Source organism: Leucopleurus acutus (genome assembly GCF_964270905.1).
Source record: "Leucopleurus acutus genome assembly, chromosome: 3".
In the NCBI taxonomy this organism is placed as follows: domain Eukaryota; kingdom Metazoa; phylum Chordata; class Mammalia; order Artiodactyla; family Delphinidae; genus Leucopleurus; species Leucopleurus acutus.
The window spans coordinates 9,922,365-9,938,205 of NC_139145.1; the positions used below are offsets into that span (position 1 = coordinate 9,922,365).

General features: G+C 55.1%; 1 protein-coding gene across 1 annotated transcript; it reads left to right on the forward strand.

Moving 5' to 3' along the window:
* The first annotated feature begins 218 nt into the window (after positions 1–218).
* On the forward strand, positions 219–15,519 carry MAN2B1 (mannosidase alpha class 2B member 1). Its single transcript, XM_082834919.1, has 24 exons — positions 219–425; positions 1,126–1,228; positions 1,402–1,575; positions 1,938–2,131; positions 2,763–2,895; positions 3,117–3,262; positions 3,707–3,823; positions 6,694–6,779; positions 6,864–6,984; positions 7,064–7,142; positions 7,356–7,465; positions 7,723–7,830; positions 8,096–8,212; positions 9,352–9,525; positions 10,637–10,734; positions 10,817–10,934; positions 12,509–12,627; positions 12,718–12,819; positions 12,996–13,083; positions 13,262–13,342; positions 13,769–13,996; positions 14,439–14,594; positions 14,690–14,792; positions 15,283–15,519. Exons 1-24 carry the CDS (start codon positions 264–266, stop codon positions 15,390–15,392), a joined length of 3,027 nt encoding a protein of 1,008 aa, XP_082691045.1. The 5' UTR covers positions 219–263; the 3' UTR covers positions 15,393–15,519.
* Positions 15,520–15,841: the final 322 nt, after the last annotated feature.

Genomic DNA, 15,841 nt, shown 5'->3' on the forward strand with positions numbered 1-15,841 from the left:
AGCACCCCGAGAGTGGGACGCGCCCAGCGCCTCCTTGCGCTCCTAGCGCCCGCATTGTCCCCAGCGGTACCCAGAACTGCCGCCTTGGTCTCGTGACGCGCCGGGCCACTCCCTAGCCCCGCCCCCCCGGTGCCCATTGGCCAAGCCGGGTTCTGGAGGCGGGGCGTTTACCCGGCCCCAGGCAGGCCCGGGAACCCCCGGGAGGCGGAGGCGGAGGCGGAGGCGGCGGCGCTTGCGGCGGCGGCGGCGGCGGCATTAGAGCCATGGCCGCTGACGCGCGGTGTTCGGGGGTCCGCGCTGGCGGCGGCCGGGGCGCGGCGGGGTCCCGGACGAGCTCCTGGTCGCTGTGGCCACCGCTCCCGCCTCTCTCCTTTCTCTTTTTGTTGTTGCTGGCGACGCCCAGCGCTTGGGCCGCGGGATACCAGGTGAGCGCGGCCAGCGAGCGGAAATGTACAAGAGCCAGAGTGAAGCCTCCAGTAGGGTCCGGAGGTGTGGGTGGGTCTGTTTTGTGGGCGCCTAGTGAATGGTTGCTAATATGACAGTGTGGTCAGAGTGCATGCTTTGTGTCATTGAGAAGTCTGGCTGTGCGTGTCTGAGAATGGGGCTGTCTGTGGCTGCTTCCCTTGCTTCTGGACTTTGCACGCATTTACCTGTGTGGCTGGATGTGAGCGGGAGAGCAGCTGTATGTGTGGCGAGGACTGGTGGAGAGCTGGGAGTCAGCTGCCTGAAGTTCTAGCTTGGCTCCTCCACTTCCTGGCTGCGTGATCTTGGCCAAGTCACTTCACCTCTCTGATCCTCAGTGTTCTCATCTGAAAACTGGAGATAATATCGCCCCCACCCCGCAGGCTGACTGCTTGGTATTTGCAAATGCTTAATAAACATTAGCTACTACTATTATTTCCACAGGGTGTGAATGAGAGGTGCTCTGAGAAGTTGTGTCAGGTGGGAGTTGCATCTGTGACACAACTATGTGTGTCTTCCCTGGGAGGGGCTGGCTCCACCTGAGCCACTTGCCTCTAAATCAAGGCTCACCTTATGTCCTCCCCAACGCCCCACTGCAGCCTGCCTCTTAACCTTGGGATTACTGACAGGGTATGTGTGTTTGTGTTTGGGGTCCCTGTGCAGACATGCCCCAAGGTGGAGCCGGACATGCTGAATGTGCACCTGGTGGCCCACACACATGATGACGTGGGCTGGCTCAAGACGGTGGACCAGTACTTCTACGGCAGTGAGTAGAGGGTGGGGACTGACCCCTAGGACTCCCATGGCCCCTTGGAGCCCCTCGAATTCTTTTTCAGCCCTGGACATTAGGGTGGGGGCAATACCCAGCTTGGGCTCCTGAGTCTAGGATTATGCCTCTTGGCTTGCTGGTCCCTGACTGCCTGACCCCTATTCCCATAGTCAAGAATGATGTCCAGCACGCGGGCGTGCAGTACATCCTAGACTCGGTCATCTCTTCGCTGCTGGCGGAGCCCACCCGCCGCTTCCTCTATGTGGAAATCGCTTTCTTCTCCCGTTGGTGGCGACAGCAGACAAATGCAACGCAGGAAATCGTGCGGGACCTGGTGCGACAGGGTGAGGCTGCCCTAAGGAAGTGAAAAGAGGAAACCCAGCCCAGCTTCTGTTTCCACTACTCTGGCTTCTGAGATTTTTATCATACCAAGTGCTGCCTGTATGTGGCTGCACCTGCCTGGAATTTCTCTGTATTTGGAGAACTCCGGTGCGTCCTCTAAGGCCCCACCTCCAGTGAATCCTCTGGAAAGCCTGCCATGCCAGGAGGGCTTCTGTTCAGTATCTCTCTACACTGGCCTGGGAGTGACCCCTCTTCGCCTCTCAGGCCTGGGCATGCAGGCAGGTCTTCTCGTCCCCGGCATCACCAACCCCGGCCCCACTCCTGGCCCTGACAGCTGACTTGGACTTTGCCCCTCCCGGCACAGGACGCCTAGAGTTTGCCAATGGTGGCTGGGTGATGAACGATGAGGCGGCCACCCACTATGGAGCCATCATCGACCAGATGACACTCGGGCTGCGCTTCCTGGAGGACACGTTTGGCAGCGACGGGCGCCCCCGTGTGGCCTGGCACATCGACCCCTTCGGCCACTCTAGGGAGCAGGCCTCGCTGTTTGCGCAGGTCTTTTCCTGGCCTCTTGGGCCAGCCCCTTCATTCCCTCTGACTCCTCCCCCGGTCACTCAAGCCCCTCCCTTCCCTGAAAGTTCACTCAGACCAGGCCCTGCCCCTGGCCCTCTGGCCCCTTGAGACCCTGCCTCTTGGGTGACCTGTGAATCCCATTCCTTTTCTGCTCTGGCCTTGACCCTTCTCTGCCCCAGCCTAGGCTGACCGCCCCCCCCCCCCCCCCCCCCCCCCGCCACCGCAACCTCACGTCCAGCTGGCTCCTCCCCCCCTCCCCGACCCCACCCCGTCTGCTCTGATCCTGGCTCCTCCCCAAGTGGGGTGGCAGGCGATGGCCTGCCGTTTTGCAGCCGGCTTCATTACCTGTGCCATGACCCCGCCTCCTTCCCGTGCTTAGGCTGCGGAAGGTGGAGGTGGGTTCTAGCGTTGGACCAGCTCCCTCCCGGCGCTCCCCGCAGGACTTCCGACCCTCCCCAAGTTCAAAATGAACTGGAGGGCCTCCCTGGTTTTAGACCTGGTTTTTCTACCCGTGCTCTGAAGGGGTGGCGGTTGGTGAGGAGAGGGCTAGGCCCTTATTTATCCTGCCCTGTCCTGCTCTCCCATCCCGCTCTTCATCCTGCCCCACCTCCAGATGGGTTTTGACGGCTTCTTCTTCGGACGCCTGGATTATCAAGACAAGAGCGCGCGGAAGGAGAAGATGGAAATGGAGCAGGTGTGGCGGGCCAGCGCCAGCCTGAAGCCCCCCGCCGCGGACCTCTTCACCAGTAAGGGGGTGGAGTGGGGAGAGGGGCTGCCCCCACGCTCAGAAGGGCCCTGGGCTTGGTTTTATAGCCAGCTATCATTGTCTTGAAATTCTTAATAATTTAGGAACAAGGGCCTGGCATTTGCACTTTGCACTGGGCCCTGCAAATTCTGAAGTCCGTCCCCTGTGGGGCCTGGCAGGTCTAGGGGGTGGGGCCACCCCTGAGCCTGGTGCGGCCCACAGGTGTGCTCCCCAACATTTACAACCCACCGGATGGTCTGTGCTGGGACACGCTGTGTGCCGACAGGCCCTTTGTGGAGGACCCGCTCAGCCCTGAGTACAACGCCAAGGACCTGGTCCATTACTTCCTGCAGTTGGCCACTGCCCAGGTAACCTGGTATCCAGAACCTGTGCCTCTGGTGTACATGCACGGGGCCCTTCCACCGGCCCAGGCAATCCCTAGCACCTCCTCACCATCCTCGGAGGAAGTTAGTGTTCCTTTCACCATCACTATGCCCTCCTCCTGGATTTGTGTGTGTTCCTGACTAGAAATGCGGACCCCTTCACCACTGCACACCTCCACCATGATCATGAGACAGCATGGCACGGTGCCTCAGTACCCACGTCTGGGTGGTGAGCCCAAGAGAATTACCCAACAGCTTGTGGCTATTTTTCTGTTATGTCCCTCTGCTCTCACGTGACACACTTCCACCCCTGCCCCCCCATGCCTCTGTGCGCCCACATTCTTGACCACGTATATATCGAGACACAGCTGTCCACAGGGGTGGCCCAGGACACCCTGGCCTGAGGACACCCCCCCATCCCACCTACAGGGCCAGCACTACCGCACCAACCACACTGTGATGACCATGGGCTCAGACTTCCAGTATGAGAATGCCAACATGTGGTTCAAGAACCTTGACAAGCTCATCCAACTGGTCAACGCCCAGGTGAGTGTGCCTACCCCGTGGGCACCTGTGCTTGTATCCCTGGGCCTTGGGTCACGTACATTACCTATGGGTGCTATCTTAGTTTTCTATGGCTGCTTTAACAAATTACCACAAACTTAGTGGCTTAAAACAACAGAAATCATGTTATCTTACAGTTCTGTAGGTCACAAGACTGACATGGGTCTCACTGGGCTAAAATCAAGATGTCAGCAGGGCTGCGTTCTTTCTGAAAGCTCTAGGGAAAAGTCTTGTCCAGCTTCTAGAGGCTGCCCACTTTCCTTGGCTCATGGCCCCCTCCTCCATCTTCAAAGCCAGCAACACAGCAGCTCTCTGACCCTGCCTCTGGTGTTACATCTCTTTTTCTCACTCTCACTTCTTTCTCCTCCCTCTTCAATTTTTAGAGACCCTTGTGATTACATTGGACACACTAGATAATCCAGGATAATCTCTCTAGTTTAAGGTCAGCTGATTAACAGCCTTAATTCTGCAGGCTTAATTCCCTTTTGCCACGTAACCTAACATAGTCACAGGTTCTGGGGATTAGGACATGGACATCTTTTGGTGGCCATTATTCTGTCTACCGTGGATGTATTGATGTGGCCTCTGTAAATGGTCTGTGGCTGTGTGGGCAGGCATTCACTCTCCCATCAGCACAGAACCTCGTCTCCCCTCCCCCATCATTTCATCCCCAGAGTTGTCTACTGGCACAGTCTTTTTTATTTTTATTCTTTAAAAAAAATTATTTATTTATTTATTTTTGGCTATGTTGCGTCTTCGTTGCCGTGCGTGGACTTTCTCTAGTTGTGGCGAGTGGGGGCTACTCCTCGTTGCGGTGCGCGGCCTTCTCATTGTCGTGGCTTCTCTTGCTGTGGAGCATGGGCTCTAGGCGCGCAGGCTTCAGTAGTTGTGGCACATGGGCTCAGTAGTTGTGGCTTGCAGGCTCTAGAGCTCAGGCTCAGTAGTTGTGGCGCACGGGCTTAGCTACTCCGCGGCATGTGGGATCTTCCCGGACCAGGGATCGAACCTGTGTCCCCTGCATTGGCAGGCAGATTCTTAACCACTGTGCCACCAGGGAAGCCCTGGCACAGTCTTTAATGTCCTCACCTTCCACGCGCTCCCTGCATTGCTGTTTCACCAAAAACAGCTCTCAGTAATGTAATCAAGGGCCTTCCAGAAGACATTTCCCAATCCTCCCCCAGCCCCTGGTCCCTGAGGAGGCTTCAACACCTTGAGTACTTCCTCCTGCAAATACCATGTTCCTGGGCTGCCAGAAGATCACACTCTTTCGGTTTTTCTCCTGCCTGCTCCTTCACACACTCCATTTTACTGGAAATGGAGTTCCTTGGTTCAAATCCTGGTTCTGCCACTTACTGGCTCTGTGACCTTGAGGAATGTTCTTAAGCAGTCAGTGCCTCAATTTTCTTATCTAGGAAATGGGCATAATAGTGGTTCCCAGCTGACAGGGCTATTGATGAAAGTTTAATGAGTTCATTTGCATAGACCAGTAGACCAGTGCCAGGTAAATAATAAGTATTACGGTTGTTTATTATTATTATTTGGGGCTGAAAATCTGCTGCTGCTTAAGACACCAGTTGCAACTGGTGTTGCTTCTCTAGGAAGCGTTCACCAGGCCCCAGCCGAGCTCTTGCTCTTTCTCTGTGCTCACAGGAGTCCCCACAAATACCTGTGATGATACATCTAGGCTGACTGTAACCAACTGACTATCTGTTCAGTTTCTCTCCTCTGCACTTGGCTGTGAATACCGTGAGAGCAGGGTTGGCCTTTGGTTGTAAATTGTGTCCACAGTCCTGAGCATGCTGCAGAATCAAGTGATTGTTTGCTCAGTGAACACAGTGTGTGTGTATGTAAATCTGTACATGAGTGTGTGTTCAGGGGTGTAAATGTGTGTTTGCACATAAAGGCATGTAGTCCTATGCACTTCTCTTCATTCACTCAAGTGTTTGTTTTATTTTTTAAATTATAGTTGATTTACAATATTGTATTGCATTACAAATATTGTATTAGTTTCAGGTGTACAGCAAAGTGATTCAGTTATATATAATTTTTCAGGTTATTTTCTATTATAGGTTATTATAAGATGTCGGATATAATTCCCTGTGTTATACAGTAAATCCTTATTGCTTATGTACTTTATGTATAGTAGATTATATCTGTCAATCCTATACTCCTAATTTATCTCTCCTCCCCTCCCTTTCCCCTTAGGTAACCATAAGTTTGTTCTCTATGTCCGTGAGTCTGTTTCTGTTTTGTACATAGATTCATTTGTATTATTTTTCAGATTCCACATATAAGTGATATCATATAGTATCTGTCTTTCTCTGACTTCACTAAGTATAATATTCTCTAGGTCATTCAAGTGTTTATTGAGCACCTACTGTGTACGAGGCACTGGGGACACAATTCGAGCAGAACAAACATCCTTTAACTCACGGAGGTCACCTTCTTGTTCCTCTACCTCCCTCAGTTGAAAGTGAGCCTCCATTCATTATAACAGTTGTGTCATCTGGCAATAACCTTACAGTGCTGAGGAGTTATTATTCCTGTCCTATAATGTCATATTTAGTTTTTCCATGAAAGTTTTAAATAATAAAATTGGAATTATTTAAAGTTTAGTAAAATCTCAGGTTTATTCTTGCATCCCTGAAATTCTTTCCAGGCTGGTAATATTTAGCTTTGGCCAACATTCATTTTCACACTTGGCCATTGGTTTGCACTCAAACTGTGTATTAAGAAAGAGAATCTGAACCGACTGGATGCATGAATGTGTGCACATGTGTGTGTAAGTTTGTGCACACTTGTGGGTCCCCCCCTCCCCGGGCTCCTTAGCTCACACAGACACCTCCCCGCAGCAACAGGCCAACGGGAGCCGCGTCAATGTTCTCTACTCCACTCCAGCCTGTTATCTCTGGCAGCTGAACAAGGCCAACCTCACCTGGTATTTGGGGGGACTGGGGAGCCTGGGGATGGGTGGCATGCCCTGTGGGTCATGACCCTGCCCTCAATGCTGCTGCCGTTGCAGGTCGCTGAAAGAGGATGACTTCTTCCCTTACGCCGACGGCCCCCACATGTTCTGGACCGGTTACTTTTCCAGCCGGCCTGCCCTCAAACGCTATGAGCGCCTCAGCTACAACTTCCTGCAGGTAGGTGGGCGCCAGGCTCAAGGGGGTGGCTCAGGGGTCCTGACAGACCTGGTGCCCCAACATACCCCCTGCTCTACAGGTGTGCAACCAGCTGGAGGCGCTGGCGGGTCCGGCAGCCAACGTGGGACCCTATGGTTCCGGAGACAGTGCACCCCTCAGTAGGTGTCCAGCGGGTGAGGGGACGGGGGCGAGGCTGAAGCTGGACTCCAGACCTCCACTGCCCCCTCGAGTCCCTTCTTTTTTTTTTTTTTCGAGTCCCTTCTTAAAGCCCCTAAGAACCCAGCCTGCCAGCACATGACTTTTCACGTCTCCTTGGGGTCGGGGGCCAAGAGTCCTGCGGAGACCCCACCCGGCTCACCGTCTGCCTGCAGATGAGGCGATGGCCGTCCTCCAGCACCACGATGCGGTCAGCGGCACCTCCCGCCAGCACGTGGCCAATGACTACGCTCGCCAACTTGCAGAAGGCTGGGGGCCCTGCGAGGTGCGAGGGCGGAGCCTGGGAGAGGCGGAGACAGGAAGGGGCAGGCCCTGGAGCAGAAGGGGCGGGGCCAGTACGGGGCGTGGTCGAAAACAGCGGAGTGGTGTCTGGAAGGGCTCGTGGGGCGGGGCTTGTGGAAGGAGGGGCGGGTCCTGGGATGGGAGGGGCGGAGAAGGCAGGGGCGAGGCTGGGGGCGGGGCGGCGAGGAGGAGACGCGCTTGGTGGCCGGAGCATACCTTCCACTTTACGCGCCTCCCCAGGTTCTCTTGAGCAATGCGCTGGCGCGGCTCAGTGGCTCCAAGGAGGACTTCATGTTCTGTCGCAAGCTCAACATCAGCGTTTGTCCGCTCACCCAGACCTCAGAGAGCGTGAGGCGGCCTGGACGGGGAGGGGCGGGCCCGGGGGACCGTCCCGTGGGTGGTGGGTGGGACGGCAGCGCGGAAAGGAGGCGGGGAGGCCTCAGCGAGTTGCTAATCACTCTGGGGCGAGATCACTGGGGGCTCAGTGAAGCTGCGGCAGGACGGAGACCAGTGTACCACTTGGGGGTTTGAATCACCCAGGGACGTTGCTGCACATGGTGAGTGGGTGTGCAGAAGGCGTATTGTGACCCATGCCTGCTCTGATCCACCCCAGTTCCAGGTGACCATTTATAACCCCTTGGGGCGGAAGGTGGATTGGATGGTGCGGCTGCCTGTCAGCAAACACGTTTTTCTCGTGAGGGACCCCAGTGGCACAGTTGTGCCCAGCGATGTAAGGCCACTCGACAAATATTTTTCCCTGAATACCACAACCCATGAATACCTAAGCCCTTGGAAACCTCCCGCCATGAGCATTTCTCCCTTCGCCCCATGGACACTTCCCCCAGGTTTATTTCCCTCCATGGATCTCTCCTTCCATGGACACCTCCCTCTCTTGGATACCTCCCCCTCCATGGATACCTTCTGCTCATTACTGTCTCTTCTTCTGAATATCTTCCCCCTCTACCCCTTAATATCACACCCCCTTGGGAACATTACCCCCTCTCATGAGTATCTTCCCCCCTGTTTTTAAAAATGTATTTTATTTATTTATTTTTGGCTGCGTTGGGTCTTTGTTGCTGCACGTGGGCTTTCTCTAGTTGCTGAGAGCGGGGGCTATTCTTTGTTGTGGTGTGGGGGCTTCTCATTGCGGTGGTTTCTCGTTGCGGAACACAGGCTCTAGGCGCGTGGGCTAAAGTAGTTGTGGCACGCGGGCTCAGTAGTTGTGGCGCACAGGCTTAGTTGCTCCGCAGCATGTGGGATCTTCCCGGACCAGGGCTTGAACCCGTGTCCCCTGCATTGGCAGGCAGATTCTTAACCACTGCGCCACCAGGGAAGCCCTCTTCCCCTTTTAAATATCTCCCCGTGAAAAAGTTTCCTGTTTATGAATATTCCCCTCATCCTGGAAGGCCTCTTCCCACTAACCTCTTCCTCCCCCAAGAATCTGTCTTTCCCTCCCTCCCCTGTGTCAAGGATCTCTTCCTGAATTTACTCCCTCACTTCTCCTACTTCCCACAGTAGCTCCACCCTCCTAGTGGATTTTTCCCACCTTATGAATCTTTGCAATCATTTTTTTTTTTTTGGCCATGCAGCTCGCAGGATCTTCGTTCCCCAATCACAGATCGAACCCATGTGCCCTCTGCAGTGGAAGCACAGAGTCCTAACCACTAGACTGCCAGGGAATTCCCTCTTTGCAATCTTTAACTCAGCATTTCTGACACTCGCATCCCTTCTGCCCAACTCCTAAATTTCCTCTCCCCATCCTGGAACTCTTTCCCCTCCTCAAGTTTGACCCCTCCCTGTATGTGTGGTGTGGCTTTATATGTGTACTCAACAGCTTCTTGACTTGGTTTCCTTCCTCCCTTACCCAAGGTGGTGATGATTCCCAGCTCAGACAGTCAAGAGCTGCTTTTCTCAGCCTCAGTGCCTGCCTTGGGCTTCAGCATCTACTCAGTAACCCAGGTGCCTGGCCAAAGCCCCCAGGCCCACATCCACCATCCCAGATCCCAGAAGCCCTGGTCTCGTGTCTTGGTCATCCAGAATGAGGTGAGACCCTATTCATATCCCCTTCCATTCCTGGGTGACAAATTTGAGATGTGGCAGTAAGCCACATGGACCCTGGGTCAGTGGGTCTTAGGTTCATAGTCTAGCATCATCAGCCCCCCATTGTGTGTCCTCAAGTGAGTGACTGTCTTCCTTTGAGCCTCAGTGTCCTCTCCTGGGGCTGTTATGAGGACCCAATGTAATCATGGGTGACACTTAACAGAAATGTCAGAGCTGATGGAGGTAGGGTTTTGCAAATTAAGTGAGGCATGTCAGAGACTTGGGGGAGGGAGCCGTGTGGCCATTTTCGGGGAAGAGGGATCCAGTCAGGTAGGGAGCAGCAGACACAAAAGCCCTCAAGTAGGCGGGTGATGGGTGTTCAAAGAACACTCAGTGTGGCTGAAACAGGGTGTTGGGGTGGAGGTGATAGGTCAGCTCATGTGAGCCTTAAGGGAAGGCTGAGGGGAGGACTCTGGCTTTTACTATGAAGGAACCACGGGAGGAACAGGGTTGCATTAAGACTCTTGTGGGTCCTAGCACTTTGGCCTTTGTGGGTCCCTCCTTCCATAAAAATATGTTAATTATATTTCATGATAGTATGGATATTAACATGAATATTAACCATGCAGAATTCAATATAATATATTCATTATTATTTCATTCAGGTTTTTTTCTGAACCTAAAAGAAATTGAGATTTATACCTTTCCATGGGCCCTAAAAATCTTGTGGGTCCTGGCACTGTGGTTCCTCTGTCAGTTGCATAAGCAGCCTGGGTCCCGAGCAGATGGGCTGTGATCTCACTTCTGGTGTTACAGGCACCTTTTGGCAGTTATGGGGGGAAAAGACTGGGGAGCGAGCATGGAAGGTGGGAGATCAGGAAGGGGTTGGCTGCAGTCCAGGAATGCCATTGAGGTGGTGAGAAGTGGTCAGATTGAGGGTAAGGTAGAAAGTGGAGCTGTTCAGATTTGCTAAAAGAGTCAGAGGTGAGGAGTAAGAGAGAGAGAGGAGGGAAGGGTGGGTGACTCCAGGGTTTTCTCCTGAGCCTCAGGAAGGATGAAGCTGCCGTTGGCTGAAGCGGTGGTCATTAATGTCTGTCCACCCATTTCTCCCCAGTACATCCGGGCTAGGTTTGACCCTGACTCAGGGCTCTTGATGGAGTTGGAGAACCTGGACCAGAACCTCCGGCTGCCTGTTCGCCAAGCCTTCTACTGGTGAGGGAGGACCACCAGGTCAAGGAACAGGTGTGAGCAGAGCTGGGGTCCCTTGCCTGACTCTCACCTGCCCTGGCCCCAGGTACAACGCCAGTACAGGCAACAGTCTAAGCTCCCAGGTCTCAGGTGCCTACATCTTCAGACCCAACCGACAGCAACCACTGCTTGTGAGCCACTGGGCTCAAACCCACCTTGTGAAGGTAAGGGGTTAAGACTGATGAGTGGGCACTTGGGGATGGGGCATGTGAGGGGTGTGTGTGTGGAGGGTGGTGTGCCATGCGTGCAGTGAGGGGAGGATTTACATCTCCAACAAATAAAAAGGCTAAGACCCGAGGGGAATACTTGAGGATCCTCCCACAGGGTTGATATTCATGGCTGGTTGTGTGACAGTCACGCCATGGAAGCACATAGAAAGGCATTCACATCTGTTGTGAATGTCAAGATTATACTTAGCTTTTGAAATTGGGGGCGGGATGCTCCCATTTGGCTAACAGATAGGGAGAGCCAGGGGTAACTGCTTGCAGATTTCACCAAGGATCTGTGGTAGGAGGGGATTTTATCTGGGGTGGACATTTAAAGGTTCACACTTGGATAGGGCTTGGGTGATTCTAACTTAGGGTGGATATTTGAGGGTGCATCTGGCTGGGAACAGGGGCTCAGGCTTGTGGGGTTTCCTGGGGCCTCTCGTTGACGTTCCCTCTTAGGGTGGGAATGGGGCAGGTAACAGAAAGCCTCACATTTGACATGATTCTCCTTGAGGTGAACATCTGCATACCTGGGTCACTGTATGAGGATATAGTTTTGCTTCCTGTAACAGGGTTACCCAAATTAACCATGCCTAAAACAAGATGGAAGTTTCTTTCCATCTAACAGAAAGTCCGGGCAGGTGGGATGGTTCAGTAGTCATCTAGTCTTCTATCGTTTTTTATTTTTTAATTTTTTAAAATTTTTGGCTGCTTTGGGTCTTCATTGCTGCGTGCGGGCTTTTTCTCTAGTTGCGGAGAGGGGGGGCTACTCTTCATTACGGCGCGCAGGCTTCTCATTGTGGCGGCTTCTCTTGTTGTGGAGCATGGACTCTAGGCGCGCGGGCTTCAGTAGTTGTGGCACTCGGGCTCAGTAGTTGTGGCTTGCGGGCTCTAGAACACAGGCTCAGTAGTTGTGGCACACGGGCTTAGTTGCTCTGTGGCATGTGGGATCTTCCTGGACCAGGGCTCGAACCCATGTCCCCTGAATTGGCAGGCAGATTCTTAACCACTGTGCCACCAGGGAAGCCCTAGTCTTCTATCTTATTGCTCTACCCTCCTTAGCATTCAGCTTCCACCTCATGGCCCAAGATGGCTGCTCAAGCTCCAGCCATCACATTTGCATTTGAGCCAGTGGAAGAGGGAAAGGGGCAAGGAACATTGTTCACACCAATTTGACTGAGCCAAACATGGTCACGCAGCTACTCAGAACCTCAGGGAAGACGAAACAGTACAGTCTATTCCCAGTAGCCATGTGCTAAGCTAGAATCCTGTTCTAAGGAGGGGAGATAGGGTAATGATGGGCAGCAAGCATGTATGCCAAACTCAAAATTTACATGGCTCTGACTGCGGTACAAAGTGTGGGCATCACACCTAGGCAGGTGGGGGAGGTGGGTGGGGCTCCCAAGCTATCAGTGGGGTTGACCCTGATGTAGGCCTTTATGAGCTTCACAGCAGGGGTGGACATTTGCAGGGCTTACCTCTGCTCAGCTGCACGCTTACACCTGCCCTTCACCCCCATGTGCTTGCAGACAGCCTTGGTGCAGGAAGTGCACCAGAACTTCTCAGCCTGGTGTTCCCAGGTGGTTCGTCTGTACCCGGGACAGCGGCACCTGGAGCTGGAGTGGACGGTGGGGCCAATACCTGTGGGGTGAGTGGTGGAGGCTGGGAGTGGGGGCTGAGTGAAGGGCAGAGTGGAGTTAAAGTGAGGCTCACCACCTTGCCATCCCATTGGGTATAGTGATGGCTGGGGGAAGGAGGTCATCAGTCGATTTGACACTGTGCTGGAGACAGACGGACTCTTCTACACTGACAGCAATGGCCGGGAGATCCTGGAGAGGAGGTGGGGTGATTGGGGGCACTGAGGGGTGGTCTGTGGTCTTTGGGGGCCCAGGGCCAGTGGGGGCACCTGCTGATCCTAATGAGTGTGGGAGGGAGAGGGTGAACGGGGAGTGAGGAGTGGGTGAGCGGGGAAGGGGAGCCAGACCTCGGGCCTGATCAAATCCCACCCCACCCCAGGCGGGATTATCGACTCACCTGGAAGCTGAACCAGACTGAGCCAGTGGCGGGAAACTACTATCCAGTTAACAGTCGCATTTACATCACGGTACCCATCCCCCATCCTGCTCCCCACATCTTCCTGACACCCCTTTACAGAGCAGGGGTTCTCTCTCATTCTTAACATCTCCCAACTGTTCTCAGCAGTCTCCACCATCCTTGTGGGGCCTGCCTGGGGGCCAGGGCTGGCCGGCAGTGCAGCCCCTCACTCACCCCTTGCCCCCCAGGATGGGAACGTGCAGCTGACTGTGTTGACTGACCGCTCCCAGGGGGGCAGTAGCCTGAGTGACGGCTCCTTAGAGCTCATGGTGAGTGGTCCGAGCCCCATCTAAGTCATGGTCCTCCTACCAGTTCCCTCCCTGGCCCCCTGCAGGACCTTGAAGCCAGTTTCTGTTGCTAGGTGCACCCCTCCGTTTGTGGTCCCCGCTAAGCGGAGCCCTCCATTCCTATGTGAGACATTTACTCCGTGCTTTTATCCAACCCTTACCCAAGCCTCCCCTCCAGGCCCTGATTTGCCCTATCCACGTCCCCATTAGAACCTTACCTCCCGCTGTCCTAGTACCTTGTTAGGTCGGATCCCCACTTCTACTGGGGACCTCCTACCAGACATTCGTCCTCATCCGTTCCACCCCAATCTTCAATTTTTCTTGAAATTCCCACTTGCTTTTGACCAATTTCTGGCCCAGAAATTGGCTAGAAGGACCCTCACCCTCTCCTGGCCACTCTCCCCGCAGGTGCACAGAAGGCTGCTGAGAGACGATGCACGCGGAGTAGGGGAGCCGTTGCTGGAGGAGGGGTCGGGGCTTTGGGTGCGAGGGCGCCACCTCGTGCTGCTGGACAAGGCCCGGACCGCGGCCGCCGGGCACCGGTTACAGGCGGAGAAGGAGGTCCTGGCCCCGCAGGTGGTGCTGGCCCGAGGTGGCGGCGCCCCCTACCGCCTCGAGGTCGCCCCTCGCACGCAGGTGAGGGGCGGTGGGGCCGGCAGAAAGAGGACCCGAAGGAAGTCTGCGGGGGAGGGGCGGGGTTGAGGGGGGATTTACCTAGGCTTAACTGGGACCCACCTCGCCTGCCCCTACCCGTCCTGGGGAGGACGTATGCTAGTCCAGTCCCCTTAGCTCAGCCCCGTCACCCCGGCAGCCTCGGCCCGGCCCTCTTGTCTACTCACCTCCTCCAGCCGGGTCTCTCCACTCTTCCTCCCCGTCCTAACTCAGTCTCAGACCAAATCCTTTGGCCTGACACCGCCCCGTTCCCTCATTGGCTCTGTCCTGGGTGAGCCCCGCCACTCCCCGGTAAGCCCCGCCCCCTCACCGCAGCCAAGGCCAGTCCCTCCACGCCGGGTCTCCGCCTCCTGACCGCCATTCAGTCCCGCCTCTCGTGGCTCAGCCCCGCGCCACTCTCCCGCAGTTTTCGGGGCTGCGCCGAGAGCTGCCGCCTTCCGTGCATCTACTAACATTAGCCCGCTGGGGACCGGAGACGCTGCTGCTGCGCTTAGAGCACCAGTTCGCCGTAGGGGAGGACTCGGGCCGCAACCTGAGCTCGCCGGTGACCTTGGACTTGACGGTGAGGAGGGCAGAGGTGGGAAGGAGACAGGAGAGAGGCGGGAGGGGAAACCCCAGCTTTGTCCCAACACAGCCCGGCCCATCCACTGCCCGCAGGACCTGTTCTCCGCCTTCACCATCACCGACCTGCGGGAGACCACGCTGGCGGCCAACCAGCTCCGGGCCCACGCCTCCAGGCTCCAGTGGACACCAAACACAGGTGGGGGCCCGCCCGGAGCTGGGGGCCGGGTGGGAGGTGTGGGAATGTTGACCAGGTCCAGGTATAGAGCTCGAGGGCCTGAGTCGGTCGGTGTTCAGATCTAGGTTAGGGGTTTAAGGGACTGAGGTGGGTCCAGCAAATTAGTGGTAGTTCTTGAGGGTTTGAGAATGGAGTGCAGTCCCAAGAACAAGATTTGAGAATCTCCATCGGTGTCTAGTTCCAGAGGCAGGCGTTGGCTTGACGGTCCTTGGGGTGGGGCTTGTGGGTGTGAGGATGGTGACCAGGCACTGGGGAGGGATTTGGGGATCTGGGGGTGGTATCTAGGCCCTGGGAAGCAGTTGAAGGGTCTGCGAGTGAGGCCCTGGGGACGGATTTAAGGTGGTATGTCTGTGTTCAGGATAGGGAGCACAGGGGTGGTGTGGGGTGGCATATGGGTGTTAAGGCAAAGGAAGTCTACGTCCCTCACTCCTTCTCCCCTCCACCTCCCCAGGCCCCACACCCCATCCTTCTCCTTCCCGGCTGCTCTCCACCACCATCACGCTACAGCCCATGGAAATCCGCACCTTCTTGGCCTCAGTCCAATGGGAAGAGGACAGCTAGACCTGGTGGAGGCAAGATTCCCCCAGAGCCTGAGCCGGGTCCTCCAGGGGCGGGGCAAACTCTCCCCCTTCTCTTGCTGCTGCTGCTACCACCAAGGAAAGCCATTAAAATGCCACTACCAAGAAAAGACTCAGGTCAAGGTGTAACTGAGCGTGGGTTTTTTTTTTTTTTATGGAAGGCAGTGGAATTTATGACCCAGAAAGGTCAGCAAACCTTAGCTGACCCTTGACCCAAGGCCTTGCAGGAAGACCACTTGCTGGTTTGAATCCTCTCACCAGAGTCTACACGATTCACACCCCACCTCACCTACCACTCTGTCCTCCACTCCTGCTTCACTCCTCCGTCCACTAGGGCTGTGACACAGCTGTATTTTTGTTTTGTTTTGTTTTGTTTTTTGCCGTGCCCTGCGGCTTGTGAGATCTTAGTTCCCAGACCAGGGATTGAACCCG

Excerpts from the sequence above, each read along its gene's own strand:
- MAN2B1 (XM_082834919.1), top strand. The coding sequence starts at position 264 with ATGGCCGCTGACGCGCGGTGTTCGGGGGTCCGCGCTGGCGGCGGCCGG. Across the intron at positions 3,263-3,706 it reads TGCAGTTGGCCACTGCCCAG|GGCCAGCACTACCGCACCAA; the intron begins GTAACCTGGTAT and ends TCCCACCTACAG. Across the intron at positions 10,735-10,816 it reads GTTCGCCAAGCCTTCTACTG|GTACAACGCCAGTACAGGCA; the intron begins GTGAGGGAGGAC and ends CCCTGGCCCCAG.